Genomic DNA, 17,985 nt, shown 5'->3' with positions numbered 1-17,985 from the left:
TCACCCTGTATGTATCTGGGCAGTTTAAAGGGGTGTTGCCAGATTATGTTACTTAAGTTGCATGCCAGCTCCCTAGGTGTCCATCCTAAATGTTTTCCTGAAGGAAAAGGGAAGTCAGATAAGAGACTATGAGAGGAAGACTGCAGTTACGTTACAGTTCAACATTGTTTTAATTTGGTATTCATGTGTATATTTATACAATGATATTCATAGCACATTTCTTTTGTTTGTATTCAATTTTTATTTATTACATTTGTTTATAGCCATGGACCAGTGTCACACTGAATATAGAAAGTCTATCTTTTTATCTGCTTTTTCATACTCCAAAATCTGGCTGAAAGATTTTTGAATAGGCCTGCTAATTGTGTCTTTCTCTCTTCCCATATAACCAATTTCCTCCCTCCTCCCCAACTTTCTACTGCAGAAACAAAGCTCTGCTGTAAACTGCTTTCAAGCCTGGAAGTTGGTTGGCATCAGTTTATACTTGTTTACATTTCCCAAGCTCTCTTCAAAAAGAAATGTGATAAAAACTTTTGTTTAACCTTGTTAAATGAAAGTGGTGATCTTCCTTTACTTTTCTAATTTCCCAAATTAGAGAGAGAGCGACTGTCAAGCTTAACAGTGCTCTAATTTTAGTTTTGCCTACCTTTGGAAATTACTTTATTTAAAATAATATAGAAAGAGAGGGTGGAAAGTGGGTTTGAAGATGATCAGATTATGAAGCTACTCAAAATTATAAAAGCAATCCAGAAAGACAACCTCTTAGCCTCATAAATTTTAAACACTTCAAATAGAAATAATTTGGTGGCAAGAAAAAAACAATTTATTTTTACTTCCATTGAAAAGATCAGTCAAATGACATCATCCAGCCAGCTCATCTATTAGAGATGAATGGTCATCACAACAATGTAATTCTGAACATGTTACATATTTGCACATATTCAGAAAACTAATTTGACAAACATAGTAATATTCATAGCTTTGTATTTATTTAGTTTATTTACTGTTACCACAACTATCTAAAAGTCCATGAAAATGCATGTTCTCATGCGATTTCAGCAGTACCTGATAAGGATCTGGAAAAGTTTTTATTCATATTATTTCTTCAGTAGTACATAGGGGTACCAATCAAGGAGTAAGGTATGTAGTAAAAAAAACAGTACCTGCCCCATAAAAGCTCACAGTCTAGGTTGAATATAAATCCTCTTCTGATATGGGATTACTTCCACGATTAAAATCTTGTTTGGGGGCTTTATCACACCTGTTGTTTTTAAATAAAAACAATCTGCAGCACACAAAACCATTTTCTTCTTTGACATATGGCGATTTGGATCAGGTAATATCATGAGCTGAGAAATCACAGTGGTCCAAGGTCCAGATCTTGCTGTAGCTAATTCTGGACAAACAGCAGTTTTGTGGTCCAGTGTCTTCCAAGTTGACTGTGAGACAAACATTCATATGCAACCCAGGCAGCTCACGATATGCCAAACTTCAAAATCACATGATTCTAACGTATAGAAAATCAATTTTAATATTTGTTTCAAGAGTCATTTTCCCCTTACTTTGTGGCTTACGTACACAATTGATGTGCTTTCGCCAGTCTGATTCAGAGGCACATTTTCAAATGTGGGCTCCCATATTTAGGGAACTGAATAATTTAGACTCTCAAATTTGAGATTGTGACCCAGGTTAACTAAGGAAACCAGGATTTATAGGTGGACAGAGAGAAATAACAGTAGTAATGAAAATGATAATAAACCCCTCAAGTCTCTTTTCTTTGAACTGTCTCACAGGAACAAAATATAGGATGGTTTAGTGTGATATAAAGGCGTTACCAGAAATGAGCTGGATAACTGAGTAAAAAACAAACAAACAAACAAAAACATTTACACCATATGTAGCTTGGTTGCCATTTACTGTCTCCAGAGTGCCCCGTTGTGGCTAGGGTTCCCTCCATGGCTGACTTGTCTCTATTTCCACTTTCTCCAGGCCCCTCTAAGAACTCACTCAGTCTCCGGTGACCTTCTAAACTCAAATCCTTTAATTCACTCTTTACTAGTGCTCCCCAGTCTGGCAACAGTTAACAAAAAGAAAAACAAAAGCAGAACTCGAAAGTCCAAAATAAACAGAGCTGTTTAGCTCATCTTCCCTTCTTTAACTCTCACTCACAGCCTTTGCCTGGCTTGGGCTCTGCAGGAACCAAAATTGCTCCTTGTAGCTACTCCTTCCACCCGCCCCCACTCCACCTAGTCTCCTGGTTCCTGAGCTTTGCCAGCTTGCTGCCAAGCTTCCTGCCTCAGGCAGTCTGTGCCCCCCTCTCTGCCACACCCAACCCCGCAGCTTACTGCTGTCTTTTATGTTGGACTCACCTGATTCCTCTCAAGTGGGCTCATCTTGTAATCAGGGCTGGCTTAGGCCCAGGATCTCCAGCCCACAGGCAAGCCATCCTGTGACACCATAACCACACAATCTCCGGTTTACGATACACACTTTTTTCCAAATAAAATTTTTAAAGTTTTCTTGCTTAAATGCTGTTATGAAATTAATCCAATAGGCACCCCAAACCAGTGGTATCGTTTTCATCCATAAATTTCAGGCTTGGCTCATGAGTAAGGCTAAGATTTTGTCACGGTTACTTTTAGTAAAACTCACAGACATGTCACGGGCAACAGACAAAAATTCATGGAGCCTGTGACTTTTACTAAAAGTAACCATGCAAGCCACGGCAGAGGTGCACAGCCCCAGCTGCAGCTCCCACCGTGGGGCAGGGGCACATAGCCTTGGAGATGGCCCCCGCAGCAAGCTGTGTGCACGGCCCTGGCTACGGCCCCCACCATGGAGCTATGTGGGGAGCATAGCCTCAGCTGCAGCCCCAGCCATGGCTTCAGCCGCTGACAGCTGAAGCTGAAGAAGTCATGGAGGTCCGGTAAAGTCACAGAATCCGTGATTGCCATGACCTCCATGACTAAATCACAGCCTTACTCATGAGTGACTGCAAAGCTACTACTGTCTGCATAGATCCATCTCTCCATATCTTTACCTTAGGTGGCTTCACGGGGGCAATGGCCTCGTCCCCTCCCTTCCTTGGGCCAAGTCACCCCTTCCATTCTTTCCCAGGATCTCTGTCAGTCCGCTCCCTTTGAGGAGCATCCTTAGTGGGTGCCTGGTAAAGAGAACTGCAACCCCCAATCCATTAGAAGGAAAAGCACTCTTGTTGAGGTGGCTTAAAACTAAGTAAAAGGACAGAAACATCTCATAATAATTGTAGAAACTCTTGGGGGAACCATAGCAACAATCACTACTAGATGCTTGGTTGCTAAGGAACCTCTAGCTACAAAGCTAAGTATTATGAGGTGTCTCTGACCCTAGTTCATTGGATGAGCTGCTGGCACTGGGAGTGGGAATACCGATACCCAGTTGGGGTAGGCCTCACATCTCCTTGCCCCAATCCTGAATCCTGAATGAAATCAAAGAGGCAATTTCCATTAACAGGAAGCAGGCTGAAAACCTGTGGGGGAGGGGAGCCTCTTGGTGCGCTCTGATGACCATAGGTGGAGATCAGTGGTTACCCAGAGAGATGCATCAAAACATCCTTCATATTCCCTAAAGAGATCTAAGGAGGTGAAGGGCCTGAAGAAAGGGACATCTCTGAGGGTAGGTAGGTAGTGCTCTAGAGCAGTCGTTTTCAAACTTTTTTTCTGGGAACCCAGTTGAAGAAAATTGTTCATGCTCGCGACACAACGGAGCTGGGGATGAGGGGTCTGTGCTGTGGGAGGGGCTCAGGACTGGGACAGGGGGTTGGGATATGGGAAGGGGTCAGGGCTCTGGGCTGGGGGTGCAGGCTCTGGGCTGGGGATGAGGGGTTTGGGGTGCAGGAAGAGGTTCTGGGTTGGGGGGGCTCAGGGCTGGGGCAGGGGATTGGGGCGCAGGGTTGGGGTGCGGAATTACCTCCAGCGGCTCCCTGTCAGCGGCACAGCCAGGGTGCAGAGGCAGGCTTCCCTCCTGTCCTGGCACCATGGACTGCGCTGTGCCCCGGAAGCAGCCAGCAGGAGGTCTGGCTCCTAGGTGCACAAGCGGCTCCAAGCAGCTCTCACCTGCAGACACTGCCCCCCCCCCAGCTTGGAGTGCGGAGCCAGTGATTGAGGGAGAGGCAACACGCAGAGCCCTGTGGCCCCCCTGCCTAGAAGCCAGACCCACTGCTGGCTGCTTCTGGGGCACAGTGCGGTGTCGGATCAGGTAGGGACTTTTAACATCCCCGTTGGCAGTGCTGACCGGAGATGCTGGGTGCTGAGCAAGGGAACCCAGTACCTTATATGCCAGTACCTTTCTCGACCCAAACTTTGAAAAACACTGCTCTAGAGAAGGAGGTGGGACTTCTTGCAGTTTTAGATTTATGTAGCACATGAACCTCCAAAGTAAACCTACAGAGATTGGCCCATTCCCATCCTATGCAGGCCATATGAAGTGACACCTGCTGTGTCCACACAGTCACAGTTTAAGTCAACTCTAAAGCTGTGAGATAAATCAATGAAAAGAATTAAAATAAACTGTCAAACGATCTTTTTTCTTCGTATTTCCTCTGCTCCATTTTCAACTGTTTGTAAAGTAAAGCACTTTCTTATAGCCTCTCTGCCCAGTTACTTGAGCAGTACTTCATTTAGTCTTGCCAAACACAGTCTACAGCAAGAAAATGGGGAGTTTGTGTCACTGCAGCAAAACTGGCTGCCTTTTGTTTCTCTCTCTGCTTATGGAAGAGAAATACAATAACACTTACATCTTCAGATTTAGGAACACACAACATTTATACACACCTTTTCTTCTGGTTTGCATAAAAGCATAGATAGGGATCTGACTGGACCCTGGATTACCTCTAAGAGCACAAAAAACAGACTTATCTGAAAATACATGGAGAAAGTTGAGAGCAGCACCCAACATTTGTCAGACAAGGAGGTGCATTGTCTATTTTAAATAACTGACTAGCAAGATTCTGACATGACTTTCCCCTTCGTTTCCTCAGAATAAGATCTAACTGAAGAAATGTCCTCAGACCCACCAGCACCCCTTGCCATACTGTCAGTGGAGGTGGCCTAGGGCGTAAGTAAGAGAAAAACATGGCTTTGTATCTTCAAAGCACTTTATAAAATAACTAATTCTCACCGCACCCCTGTGAGGAAGGTAACTACTATTATCCCCATTTTGCAGATGAGAAAATTAAGGCAGAGAGATAAGACAGAGATTTTTTAAGGGCCGTTAATTTTGCCAGTACATTAGAGAAATACACTCTGAAGCTAAGCTGTTCTCTCATGTACATATTTTTAAATATTTTAAATATTTGCTCATATTTTTTAAAATATATATTATTTACTTGAAAAAAATTGCAAAATTTTAGAATTGTATTTTTCATCAGAGAAAGGCATCATGCAGAGTTTGCACCTGTTAAAGTGTGCAGATGATCCACAGGATATTGAGGGACATGTGTGGCAAACACAGACAAAATCATATTATGGCCTATTAACCATTAGGAGCTCCATTATGGCTGACACAAACCTAAGATGAGCTGGGCAAGATGAGAGAGGCGGATGAAGTGCACTATTCAAGTGCAGGTGCCTAGAAGTATTATGCTGGTAAAAGGCACAGTAGCTTCAGAGGTCTGAGTGAAATGCAGGGAAACATCCCTTGTTGCACCAGTTCAAAGGTTGTAAGTCAGCACTTCTCCCAGCACAGCCATTCCAGCCTGCCGAGATATTCAGATATAAATTCTCTGGGCTCACTTCTACTACCTGCATCACTACCACCCTTCTGCTGTCCTGCGCTGGTAATAAGACTATGCTTGGCCTTGTGCTTTCTCCCACATCTGGAAAAAAGGAGAGAAATAAGAACACTATGCCTTTAACAAGCTGTAAAATAAAACATTCACATTGAACAGCAAGATATTAATAAGATGGGACATTATCTACCTAAAAAATATATACTCTAGACTAAGTAAATATGCCACTAAGAGAAAAGGACACTAGACAGATAGATAGATAAAGTCTGGAAGCTTTAAGTACTGCAGACTCACTAGTCAAGCCCAATGGACCGACAATGTCCATGCCACTATAATATAAGGAAATTACAATGTCCAACCATTTCAATATCATGAGTTGGTGTACTGATGGGATTTAGAGTACTTTGAAAGGTGGGATGGCAATAAAATTGGGTGATGGATCTAACAAAGGGCTCACATACATCAGTAGAACAATTCCAGTCATAATGAAAAGACTGAGAGTATGACATGAGCTCCAAAAGACAAACTTTTCTCTTTCTTTGAGTGCACTGCAGGTTTTTCTGTAGCACACAGTGAAATGCATTTGATAAACAGTGTGTGTCAGCCTATGTAGTGAATAATAAAGATTGAACATAGAAATCTGTTGATCAGTGAACCACATTTATCAGACGGTGACCTGAGTCAGACACATGTCACCCCATTTCCTCCCCAGACCCTAACCCTTTCAGGTCACTTACAACCACTCTCTTCAGTCTACACCAGTTGACAGTATACAAAAAGGCACAATTCATAGTCTTGGTGTTCTATAAAGCTGGTTTTCATAATCTAGAACCCAGAAACTTGGGCAATAACCCCCTTCTCTCCCTAAGTCTTTGTCTATGAGTTACAGGCCTGGGAAGGGATGCTCTCCTGTAACCTTGGCCAAGCTGGAAGCTAGACATTCTTGGTCAAGAGTTGTTGGTTCTGAAGCACTCTCTTCAAGCAGGTTGCTGGGATCCCATGTTTTCAGTTTTTAGGGCAGAATATAAGTCCTATTTATATCAGCAGTCTTAATCTTTAGCTATGTTTGCCCCCCTCCCCCGCCTTCTCTGTTAGTTTTATGTTTGTTACCCTTTCTCGTGTCTATTTTATATGCAAAATGAGAACTCATCCCTTTCATTTGGAGGGATGGTTTGTGTGAGCACCTGAGGCTTGCCCTGAGTCCATACCAATTGTCTTGAATTGTGTGCATGCTTGGATCATCCCTTTGATTTTAATATTTCATATTGGTTCATTGTTCTGCACTTAGATGACTACTGATAAATGCCTGTGAGGATATGCCATCTCCTCAGCAATAAGAAAGGATAAAGAAAGCAATAGATATCCTGTTGGAAGACAGAAAGATACAGCTAGCACTGTCAATTGCAAAATTCTCACTTTAGGGCTACAGCTACTTGATTCTGCCAGTTTAATGTGTTGTGAAAGGAACACTGGGGAAAAAATTACAAATGGACATCCTTGCAATGCTGAGTGTTAATTGGGAAAAGGAAGTCACCAAATAACTATTCCTGGGATAGGTTTCAGAGTAACAGCCGTGTTAGTCTGTATTCACAAAAAGAAAAGGAGTACTTGTGGCACCTTAGAGACTAATCAATTTATTTGAGCATGAGCTTTCGTGAGCTACAGCTCACAGTCTCTAAGGTGCCACAAGTACTCCTTTTCTTATTCCTGGGATAGTGCCTGCTTCGGATTTCTGTCTATCACCAGTATATCACACTGCCTTATACATTTTAAAAAATAAAAATGTACACACAAACATACAGAGTAATTTTCTTTGCACAAACATACACAGACTGAGGATTATATTCTTATTGGCCTCTCTCATAACACTGTAATACCACCTTTCACTATTATTAAGATTTATAGTAAAGCAATTCTGTTAATATTATGATAATCCCTAAAACAAACCAAATGAATACACTGTAAGGACTCCTGCAGAAACGTTTTAGTTTATCTTAAAGAGCCAATGTCTTATGCTTTTATTGCACTTTTATTGAAGCATATATGCTAATTGCCACTTATCGTAATGAGATTCTTTTTACTACAGGGAAATAAAAGCTTTACAAAGCTAGGCTTGAAAATATACCACAGCTCTTTGTAGAAAGTGATGCAAAATGGGTTTTGATGGTTCATAGTGGACACAGGATGCTTTCCTTCAGCCTACTTCTCCTTTGTACAATGAGGCTTATGATTTAAGAACTTTGAAAGTAGTGAGTCAGTGCTTTCATTCTCTGTGTGGTGGGAAATTAACCCCAACAGAGGTAATCAATCAGAACTTTGACTTTGAAAGTAAAAACACAGCAGGAATGCCTCAGGATATAAAATTTAAATTATGCAATAGCTGGCACAATCAGTAACGTTTTGATTTGTACCTGGATAGTTAAAAAAAGTTATGTGCCACTACCAGTTATTTGTATTTTTAATGCTATTTACATTTTTAAATTATCTATTTTAGTTGTCACATTTTTCACCAGTAAGTGCTGGGGAAAAAAATTAAAAAGTCATAAAATGGGGTCTTTTGGATTATCACTCCATGAGTATTCTAGAAAGTACAGCATTTTTGGTAAACACATAATTTTTGTGTGTGTTCATTGGATTTTCCAATGTATTTTGTATAAACAGTTTAAAGGTGCTCTTTGAAACATATTTATTAAAAACAGCATACTATAAAAATGTAAACAGTAAAAACTCATAACAATATCATTCACTGTGACATGGACATGGATAATATATCTATGGGACATTATATCTATGGGATATTACATTTTATTCTAGCTGAAGTTAGTTTTGATTGCATTGCTGAACTGTTTTTCAACATGACTGTTGCTGTTACTATATTGTTCTGCCAGCCCCTTCATATAAATGCCTATGATGTTCAATAGTTAAGCAATGTCACAAAACAAAGGAAGAAATAAACTGATTTTCTGCCCATCAATGACATTATAGATAGGGAAGCCATAAGTGAGCAAGACCATTGTTATAGCAGAACTTGCTAATATGCACTCAGCCACAAGGAGCTGTGTTTATTTATTTATGAATGCATATGTTTATGCATTCGACACAAGGAGCTGTGTTTATTCATTTGTTAGCTAATTTGCAAAATTCAGTCATTCCCTGTGGATCTCACCACTGTGCACGTGAACTAGCAAGGTTCATGTACGACTCAGTAGTGTAACAGTTGACATGGAGTATTATGCTATGTGAGTAATGATCATCGCTATTATGGGGTTTTACTTTTTATTCAGACAAAATTAAAAATCTCTTACAAAAACCTACAAAAAAAAAAAGAATTACAATTAAAGCTGAAATGCTCTCTAAACAGATATGCTCTCTTACTAACTCCATGCTGTGTAGGTATATGAGATCCTTATACATACTATAATTCATTAACCAAAGTTCATTTTTACTTTAACAAAAAGGATGCAGTTTCTTTGCTTTTGTGTATTTAAGGACATTCGTGGGTAGTTTAGGTGTAAAGATTTAGGTTTTGTAAGAAAAGTTTTTATAAATCATAGTAAGTGATTTTTATTTCACATTTCAGTGAAAATTGTTTTTGTTATTACTTAAAAAATAAACATGACAGAACAGTCTTCAGCTTGAAGTGAAAATAACTGTAGTCAAATCAGTCTAGTTTCACCATCTAAACTTTATAAAGTGCAAAAATGAAACAGACAGCATATATGCTGAAAATTAAGTTTGATTTTTAGAATGCATTCCATTTTACAATGAAAGTTGTTATTAGCAATACAGACCAGTCAATTCTTCATATATGATTATTAACTTTATGGTGCCCCTGTAAATGGGACTATTAATGCTATTTCAATGTGGTTTACTGTGGTTTCATTAAAAAGATTTATCTAAAGTTTTATTTGTCTTGGTACTACAAAGTAAAATTGTATGGAAACATCTGAAGTTGACATTAAATATCTCAGAAATATTAACGTTTAGGAGGTTAGGAGTTTATACACATGCTATGTTGGTTCCTGAACCCTGCGGACTTCTCCATACTTAGTTTAGAAGTTTCCTCCTTAGACTTTAACTAAAGTCTACACTACCAACTTATGTCGGTATAATTACGTCGCTCAGGAGTGTGGATTTTCCACACCCCTGAGCGACGCAGTTATACTGATTTAATCCCTGGTGTAGGCAGCGCTATGTCGATGGCAGGGTTTCTCTTGTGGACACAGCTACCGCCCCTTGGGAGAAGCTCTCCTGTCAGCTTAGGTAGCGTCTTCACTAAGTGGTACAGCAGCGCCACTGCAGCAAGTATAGACAAGCCCTAACCTTGCAAGGATGCCCTAGGCTCTCAGATAATGAAGAATCTGTTTTATGTAAACTATTTTTTCATTGTTCATTCGGTTCTTCCTATTTTTTCCAGCTGCAGAACATAAGTTTTTTGTTGTTGTTTATTAAGAGAAATGTCTAACATGATGAGACAGAACCTCAGCTGGTGTAAATACGACTAGCTCTATAGAGCTGTACCAGTTTACACCAGCTAAGAATCTGGCTTGATGTTTTACAATATATGAGATAAAAAAAGAAATCAGTAGCCATAAAAGTAATTATGAATGCAGATATATTTATTTTAAATAATACTTTAGTATTTTTTCTGTCTCGGACTCCTGTAGCTTAATTAAGACTAAACAGTATTTTATGACAGTTTGTGGAGGGGGCAAACAGATGTTGAGCTAAGATTTCATTTGGCAAAAGTTGGCTCAGAAACACATATGCAAAGCTGAAGTAATAGTAATCCAAGCTACACAATGAAAACATTGGAAAAATTCCCAAATACAGCAGTGCTAGCTAATTTTTCCTCTTAGTTTCAGATGAAAATTCTACCAGCATAGAATAGGAATCATTTAGGAAATTATTTTATATTTCAGAAATTCTGTTTGTTTATCAGAATCACACCTCTGTCCATTTTGCCTACTGATGTATCTGCATGTGCCGTAAACCAATCAGAAGCTTACAATATGTAGATATTACAGTTTCCTTTTTTTTCTTTCAGTTTAGTCCATTAGTGACCCACTGTCACATCTGACAGATCACACAGATTTAGTACCAGAAACTAAGTTGATCACAAATTTTCTTAACCCAGCAATAGATCACAGTGTCATGGAAGTCCAAGACCTATTAGATCATCCAGTTTATCCCTTGAGCAATCAAAGATTGCTCCCTACAATACATTTTCTGGTGTTTGTTCAGTCTAGCTTCAAAGAGCCCAAACAATATCCCTGTGAAGTCAATTCCAACAGGGTAACTCAGCTCACCATCAGCAGTCTTTTCTTGATATTCAGCCCAAATTTTGTTTCGTAATTTCATTCATTACTCTTAATTATACCTCTGAGTACTATGTTAAATGATTTCTGTCTTTTCTCAGTGTTCCTTCAAGTATTCGGGGTGTTTTGTCTCGCTGCCCTCATTATTCTTTTAGCCAAGCTTTTAATCTTTCCTCATAAATCAATCTGTCCAACTCTCCTGGTATTTTTGTTGCTCTTCTTTAAACTCCCTCCAATTTGTCACTATGTTTCTGGTAATGTGGTGAACAGGGGCAGGTTACTAAGGCATTTTGCCCATGGAGGGAGGGGAATATACCTCTTACAGATCAGGTCACAATATGCTCAGCAGTTCTCCTTACCATTGCTGCTAAAAGAGAATTACATGTCCTGTTCTCATGCTGCTATTAGTGGCAAGGAGCCTATCAGTATTCCCAAACCATGATTCCTGAGATTCTAGAATGCTACTCATGGAATTTAAACAGGATCTGTGCATAGAATTCAAGGGAGTGCTGGGTCTGTATTATCTGCTGCTCCTGTGAGAGTTCCTGGTGCGTGGGGAGAGATGTCCAACACCATTCCTCCTCATCTTGTTGCCCTTGTTGCCAAGAAGGCGAACGGCATTTTGGGCTGTATAAGTAGGAACATTGCCAGCAGATCAAGGGATGTGATTGTTCCCCTCTATTCGGCATTGATGAGGCCTCATCTGGAGTACTGTGTCCAGTTTTGGGCCCCACACTACAAGAAGGATTTGGAAAAATTGGAAAGAGTCCAGCAGAGGGCAACAAAAATGATTAGGGGACTGGAGCATATGACTTATGAGGAGAGGCTGAGGGAACTGGGATTGTTTAGTCTGCAGAAGAGAAGAATGAGGGGGGATTTGATAGCTGCTTTCAACTACCTGAAAGGGGGTTCCAAAGAGGATGGATCTAGACTGTTCTCAGGGTACCAGATGACAGAACAAGGAGTAATGGTCTCAAGTTGCAGTGCGGGAGGTTTAGGCTTGATGTTAGGAAAAACTTTTTCACTCGGAGGGTGGTGAAGCACTGGAATGGGTTACCTAGGGAGGTGGTGGAATCTCCTTCCTTAGAGGTTTTTAAGGTCAGGCTTGACAAAGCCCTAGCTAGGATGATTTAGTTGGGGATTGGTCCTGCTTTGAGCAGGGGGTTGGACTAGATGACCTCCTGAGGTCCCTTCCAACCCTAATCTTCTATGATTCTAAAATCTTGTACCCCTGTCTCTATCAACATCTGTGTAAAACAGACCAGGACTTCATCCTTCAGATTAAATTAATCACTTCAACTTGAGAAACTGAGTTTTTCCCCAACTTCAAATCATTTTGATTCCTTCTTGCTAGACTAGTTGAAAAAAAATGGGTAACAATCTATTTCTTGGTGTATCAAGCTAATTTTCATAACACTGACTTCTACTTGAAGCCAGAACACTTTTACTCAAGGATGTCACACCCTTTCATTTTTATGTCACACCCTTTCATTTTTATTTACAAATAATTTAGGTCTAGAGCTGGGCGATTACTACAATAAAATATTTACGAACGTTTGTTTGAGTAAAATCCATACAACTGGCTTTGTGTGTGTTTGTACCTCCTCCCCCAACCCCTTAATTTGCTTTTCAGAACACTACCATGTGACTCAGGTAACCAACCAAATAACACAATCTGTGAATATGCAGATAACAAATACTTGAAGCAATAGCTGCAGTTAGTAGCTCACTAGTAATTTACAGCATGAAATACATTTGTAAAAGCTACAATATAAATCCCTGTTACAAAAAAAATGTAAAAATCACAGCCTGTTTATGATTAATTCATGAAATGAAAAATGGTAAATAAACAAATTTCTTCCTGTGTAAAGCTTACCAAGTTCTATTTACATCTGTGGATGTCAATATTCCATCTCCTATATTCTTATTTAAATTAGTATTCATATAATTCCATGCACTAGGTTGGAAGGAGAAGAGAAACAAAACGGGCTACAAAATAAGGCTAGAGCACCAAGCGAAAGTAAACAAAATCATTTTACAAAAGGAACAAGTTTGACAAGTTTGGGGCGGAGGGATAGCTCAGTGGTTTGAGCATTAGCCTGCTAAACCCATGGTTGTGAGTTCAATCATTGAGGGGGCCATTTAGGGATCTAGGGCAAAAATTGGGGATTGGTCCGGCTTTGAACTAGATGACCTCCTGAGGTCCCTTCCAACCCTGATATTCTATGACATTTGCTAAGCATATAACCTATGCAGGTGCTGACCACTACAGTGATAATGGTGTATTTTCCACAAAGATTACATCTTTTTAAACCATATGTCTAACACGACTATAGTATAGTACACATGCTTTCCTTCATTTCAATATATTTTTCCTAAATGTATTTTTTGCCATCAATCTCATTCTTCTCTTATATTTCAAGTTCCTGTACATCTTTTGTAAGGCATTAACAAGGTATTATTACAAGGCAGAATTTTGTAGCATGCAAAAGTCCTTCTCTAGTATCCCCGTCAAGAATTCAATACCATAGAACAAATGTCAGTATTTAGTGCCATTCTAGGTGGGTAAATTATGTTCGTGTGATGACATTTTTTCTGTGAATGCCAAACCTATAAACATACAAGGGCCTGTTGTCTTCTTCCCATTCAAACATATGGTGTGGCATCAAGAGTTAAGGATAAGGAGACAGCTGCTATACCTACATCAAAAGTGGGTCACTAGCATAATGAGCTGGTACTAGAAGCAGTAGTGTCCCTGATGTGCTACGCAATTAATCTGTCCTTGGCCTCTTGGACTAGTGAGGCAGTTACTATACAGATAGTCAACATGTACAGAGTGCAGGCTGTCAAGGCTATGAACCGTTCATTTCTATAGCGGAAGAAGGAAAATCTTGCCATTTTATCTTATGTATCTTGTTGGTCAAATGCCAACCTAATGACCTTGTTGGGGACACATTTCTGAGTGTTCCTGTTGCTAAATACCATGCAACAAAATCACAATATCTACCACAGAAAATCCCGTACAAATGAATACAGATTTTAAGAAGTCAAATATTTGTGAATAAAAGCTTAATTATGTAACTTCTCAAGAGTCTGATTTCAACTTCAAAACGATTTAACTTACAAGAATCATAAAAAGCCCATAAAAGTACTGATCCTTTGCACCACAAAACCAGACAAAAACAAGCAATCAAATTAAGAGGTGCTGTTAATACCTCCATCTCCGTTACTGTCATAACTGAAGACAATTCACCCCTTAGAATGCTGCCATCAAGCACATACTCTTTGATTTACAGTATACCTAGAGAACTCAATGATGACTATATTTTATATTTATATGTATACAACCACGGAGTGCATATGTGTCATAGAGGCTAATATTTTCTATGAAGAGAAGGCAGCAATAATCATTTATTGAAAATTACACTGCAAATCATTCTGCTGTCATGTACTGGCAGAGCTTAGATACAGTATCTTCAGATGAAATATAGACCTGAATATGTTCTATCTCTCAATCACTGTTATTCTCATAGCCTTGCACTCAGGTGCCACTTTGCACATTATTAAACATTTACAGAAGAACAAAATTTCTCCTTGAATAGCAAAGGAAAACCTAAGCCATCACAGTTAAGATTCAAAGACTCATGGTGCCATAGTCGTAGCATAATTTCTTTTCATACTATTTCACATGGAGGCCCTAGCAAGGGTAGATAAATGTATGCACTGAAGACCATCTTGTTTTAAAGGAGAGCTCACAAGAACATGTTTAAAAAAAGCATTAAAACAGATAATTCTAATTCAAACAAAGAATCTTTTGTAGGACAAATCACAATTTTTGTTTCATTTTTTAACCATAGTTGAAATACAAGTAGACTGCAGTTATAACCCTTCTTTATCAACATGTAATGGTAGACAAAATAAGGTTTCACCCACCTGGGATCTTTCTGAATGCTATCAATGGAAGGTGACCTAGCCAAGGTCCCTTCAGGTGGGATGGCTGGCCCAGATTTGCTGTATGGTGATTCAACAGAAGGACAATACTGCAGCTGTCGGTAGGGGTCTGCGTAATTGGAGGCTGGGCCTGCAGCATAGCTGGCCCTCTGGAAGGTCGATGTTGCGTTCTGTGTGCCGTGCTGACTGCCTGTGCGCTGTAAGGGTACGGAGTCGACACCAGGGGAAGATGGGGCTACGACAGGAAAGTAGGGACAAAGTAAAAAATTGAGGACCTGTTCACAGAAATGGTTAACCAGGTCTAGGCAGAGGAAAAAAATACACACATATAAACAGGGGTTCGAAAAGAATGAGAAAAAAAAGAACAACACTGTCATAATTGAAAGCAGTGAGGTAAATAACTGTCAAGTGAAAATGCTAAATAGCATGCTACTCATAGACTAAACAATATTTAAAATGGTTACACAGAGATTAGGTAGAAACACTTCTTTGAGATGGGCTTTGAATTACTTACATCATATTCAAGAATGAGTTAATCTGAAGTTAAAAAAATATACAAGCAGCAAAATTCCAAAGCAAGTTTTGTATGCGTCATGAGAAGAGCATGGGAGTAGTTGAGCTAAATTTCAACAGCTCTAAGGGTCTGATTCTGCAGTCTTTACACAGCTCAAACTCTCACCAAAGGAGAGTAGAATCTAAAGTCTGGATTGAAAATGATGACTGTTAAAGATGAAACAAATATAGGGATTACTTGTCATCACACTTTTGGGGTCCCAGTTCCTGTAAAATATTCAACACACAGCCCTGCTTGCATTAACAATTTTTCTTGATATCACTATAAACAAGACTCACTTATCTGCTACTTCACTCTGAAAGAGAATTACACTATGCACATTTGTCTCTACCTGTCTAAAAGGGTAATGAAATGTACTAATGACATTTATTGTATCAACAGTTCAGAGCATCTTAACTAACAGATTTAAAGTGACTCAGTGACTTTGCACCTTAAAAATCTTGTTAGTCTGCTTCAGAGTCCATTATCTTTTTTATTATACCACTACAGTAAAGCACACTTCAATATGCCATGTGTACTGGGTTCTTAGCAGCAGCAATTTTAGACCCACGTTCTGCGGTACTGATGATGTCAACTAGATTCTTGTTGTAAGGACTGTAGGATTAGTTCCTATATGGCCTACTGGCCCTGAAACAAGTACAAATAAAAAGCCACTCCTGTTTATGAGAGAGTTCTGAGCAGCAGAAAAAGTAAATGCACTGTAAATGAGCTCATTATGGGCCCAGTGTTGCTCTTATCAAATGCAACAGAAGTTCTGCCATAAATGGCAATGGGTCCAGGCTCAGGATCATTTGATTATGTTAAAATCATAGGTCTATAGGTGAACATGCATCCTCAAGTTCCAGGTCTCATAATAATGTCCCCTGTCATTTCTTTTGATACACACATTTACATTTCAGATGCATAATTACAAATCATTTGCATACTTCATTAAGTTCCATGAAACAACTTTAAGGGTTTCATATTGCAGTATATGTAAAAATTAAAAACGCAATACTCAAAAAGTAGTTAATAGTGCTTGTATGATAGCATCCATCTAACACTAGTACTTGCCAAGGTTAAGACACTTTTTCCATCCAGAGTATGTCTTTTAGTATCTTTCTGTCTTTTATTAGTTTTCCCTTTTTTTTGTACTTTTCATTTTGATGTATATGAACAGTGAGTTGAATCACAGAATTTATGTTATAACAGTTATGACATCATAATATTGAAAATCTGTTGATTAACAAACATAAGAATACAATACTATCAAGTTATGTTAGTCTATATGAAAATACAATAAAGAAAAATCTTGCTTTGATATTGTCTTTTATCTCATGTTGTATATTTCCTTAATTAATAACCAATAAAAGGATATATATTAAGAATAAACTTCTGTTTCGAAGAGAGATCACTTGTAATGCAATAACTATATCTGAATACTGATAAACTCTGTTCACAAACCAAACCAAAATTCCTGGACTCAGCAGTATTACATTAAGAATATACAGAAAAGGTGGCAGCGTTTTCATAGCAGGGAATAAGTAACATTAACTGAGAAACAAAATGGAGTGTCACATGAAAAAAGAAAATTATTCAAAAAAGCAGAAGTTAGGAAAAAGTAGTAAAAATAACAAGTAGAAATGAAAGAAAAAGAAGAGCGATGAACTGCATTAAGATCTTGATATTTAGGAGATGGAATTATGACATGGGGAATGCTTTCAACTTTTGATCTCTCATTGAAATCTGGAGCGTTGCAAAAAGCTCTAACTAAGAACTCTGCTAAAAAGGAGGCCTTTCATTGTCTTTCATTACAACATTGCCCCATGTATTTCATCATTTTTTCTTGCAACACAGTTCAATGAAGCACTAACAAAATAGTTGATACTTATTTTGTTTCCATCTTATTTTCTCTTTTGTGTTTCTATCAATAAGGCAACCGTATGAACTGAAGCTAGTTGTCACACTTCTAACACCTACATGCTTTTTGACTCATTCGGATTCATTTTCATAATTATGTTGTCCTAACAGGCTATAATTTCCTTTTGAATTTTATTATCATGTACACAGATTTGTGGTAGTTAGAATATGAAAGAATAAGACCAATAGTTGACAAGATAAAACATACCTTTAAAGAAATTCCTGTTAAGATATGCTTTCTTTTCAACTATGGTAGGTCTCCAGTGAACGGGTAAGGAAGAGTAGGCACATGTTCAAGGTGGGCCTAAGTAGATGCGTTTGAAACACAGAAGGTTCAGTTTGGAGATGTTTGTGCAATTCTTTTATTTGGTTTTAAATCATGTGGGTTCGTACACCCCCTGAATTTTGCTTTGGCTTTTGGATATGAATGAACCCTCCAAAACAAAGTAAAGCTCAGCTGAAAACAAAGAGGTCTG

At 38.9% G+C, this 17,985-nt stretch overlaps 1 protein-coding gene across 4 annotated transcripts in view; it reads right to left on the bottom strand.

Annotated features, from left to right (window-relative positions):
* Window positions 1-17,985, bottom strand: part of CTNND2 (catenin delta 2) — a 1,186,471-nt gene that overhangs the window by 407,344 nt on the left and 761,142 nt on the right. For all 4 annotated transcript variants that reach the window (XM_073332332.2, XM_073332334.2, XM_073332335.2 and 1 more), the window contains one exon: window positions 15,019-15,271. In XM_073332332.2, the coding sequence (XP_073188433.2) occupies window positions 15,019-15,271 (253 nt within the window). The remainder of the gene's footprint in view (window positions 1-15,018; window positions 15,272-17,985) is intronic.

This window comes from Lepidochelys kempii, chromosome 2, assembly GCF_965140285.1.
Source record: "Lepidochelys kempii isolate rLepKem1 chromosome 2, rLepKem1.hap1, whole genome shotgun sequence".
Taxonomy (NCBI): Eukaryota; Metazoa; Chordata; order Testudines; family Cheloniidae; genus Lepidochelys; species Lepidochelys kempii.
The sequence above is the reverse complement of the archived record's forward strand: the minus strand, read 5'-3'. Positions and strand labels throughout refer to the sequence as shown.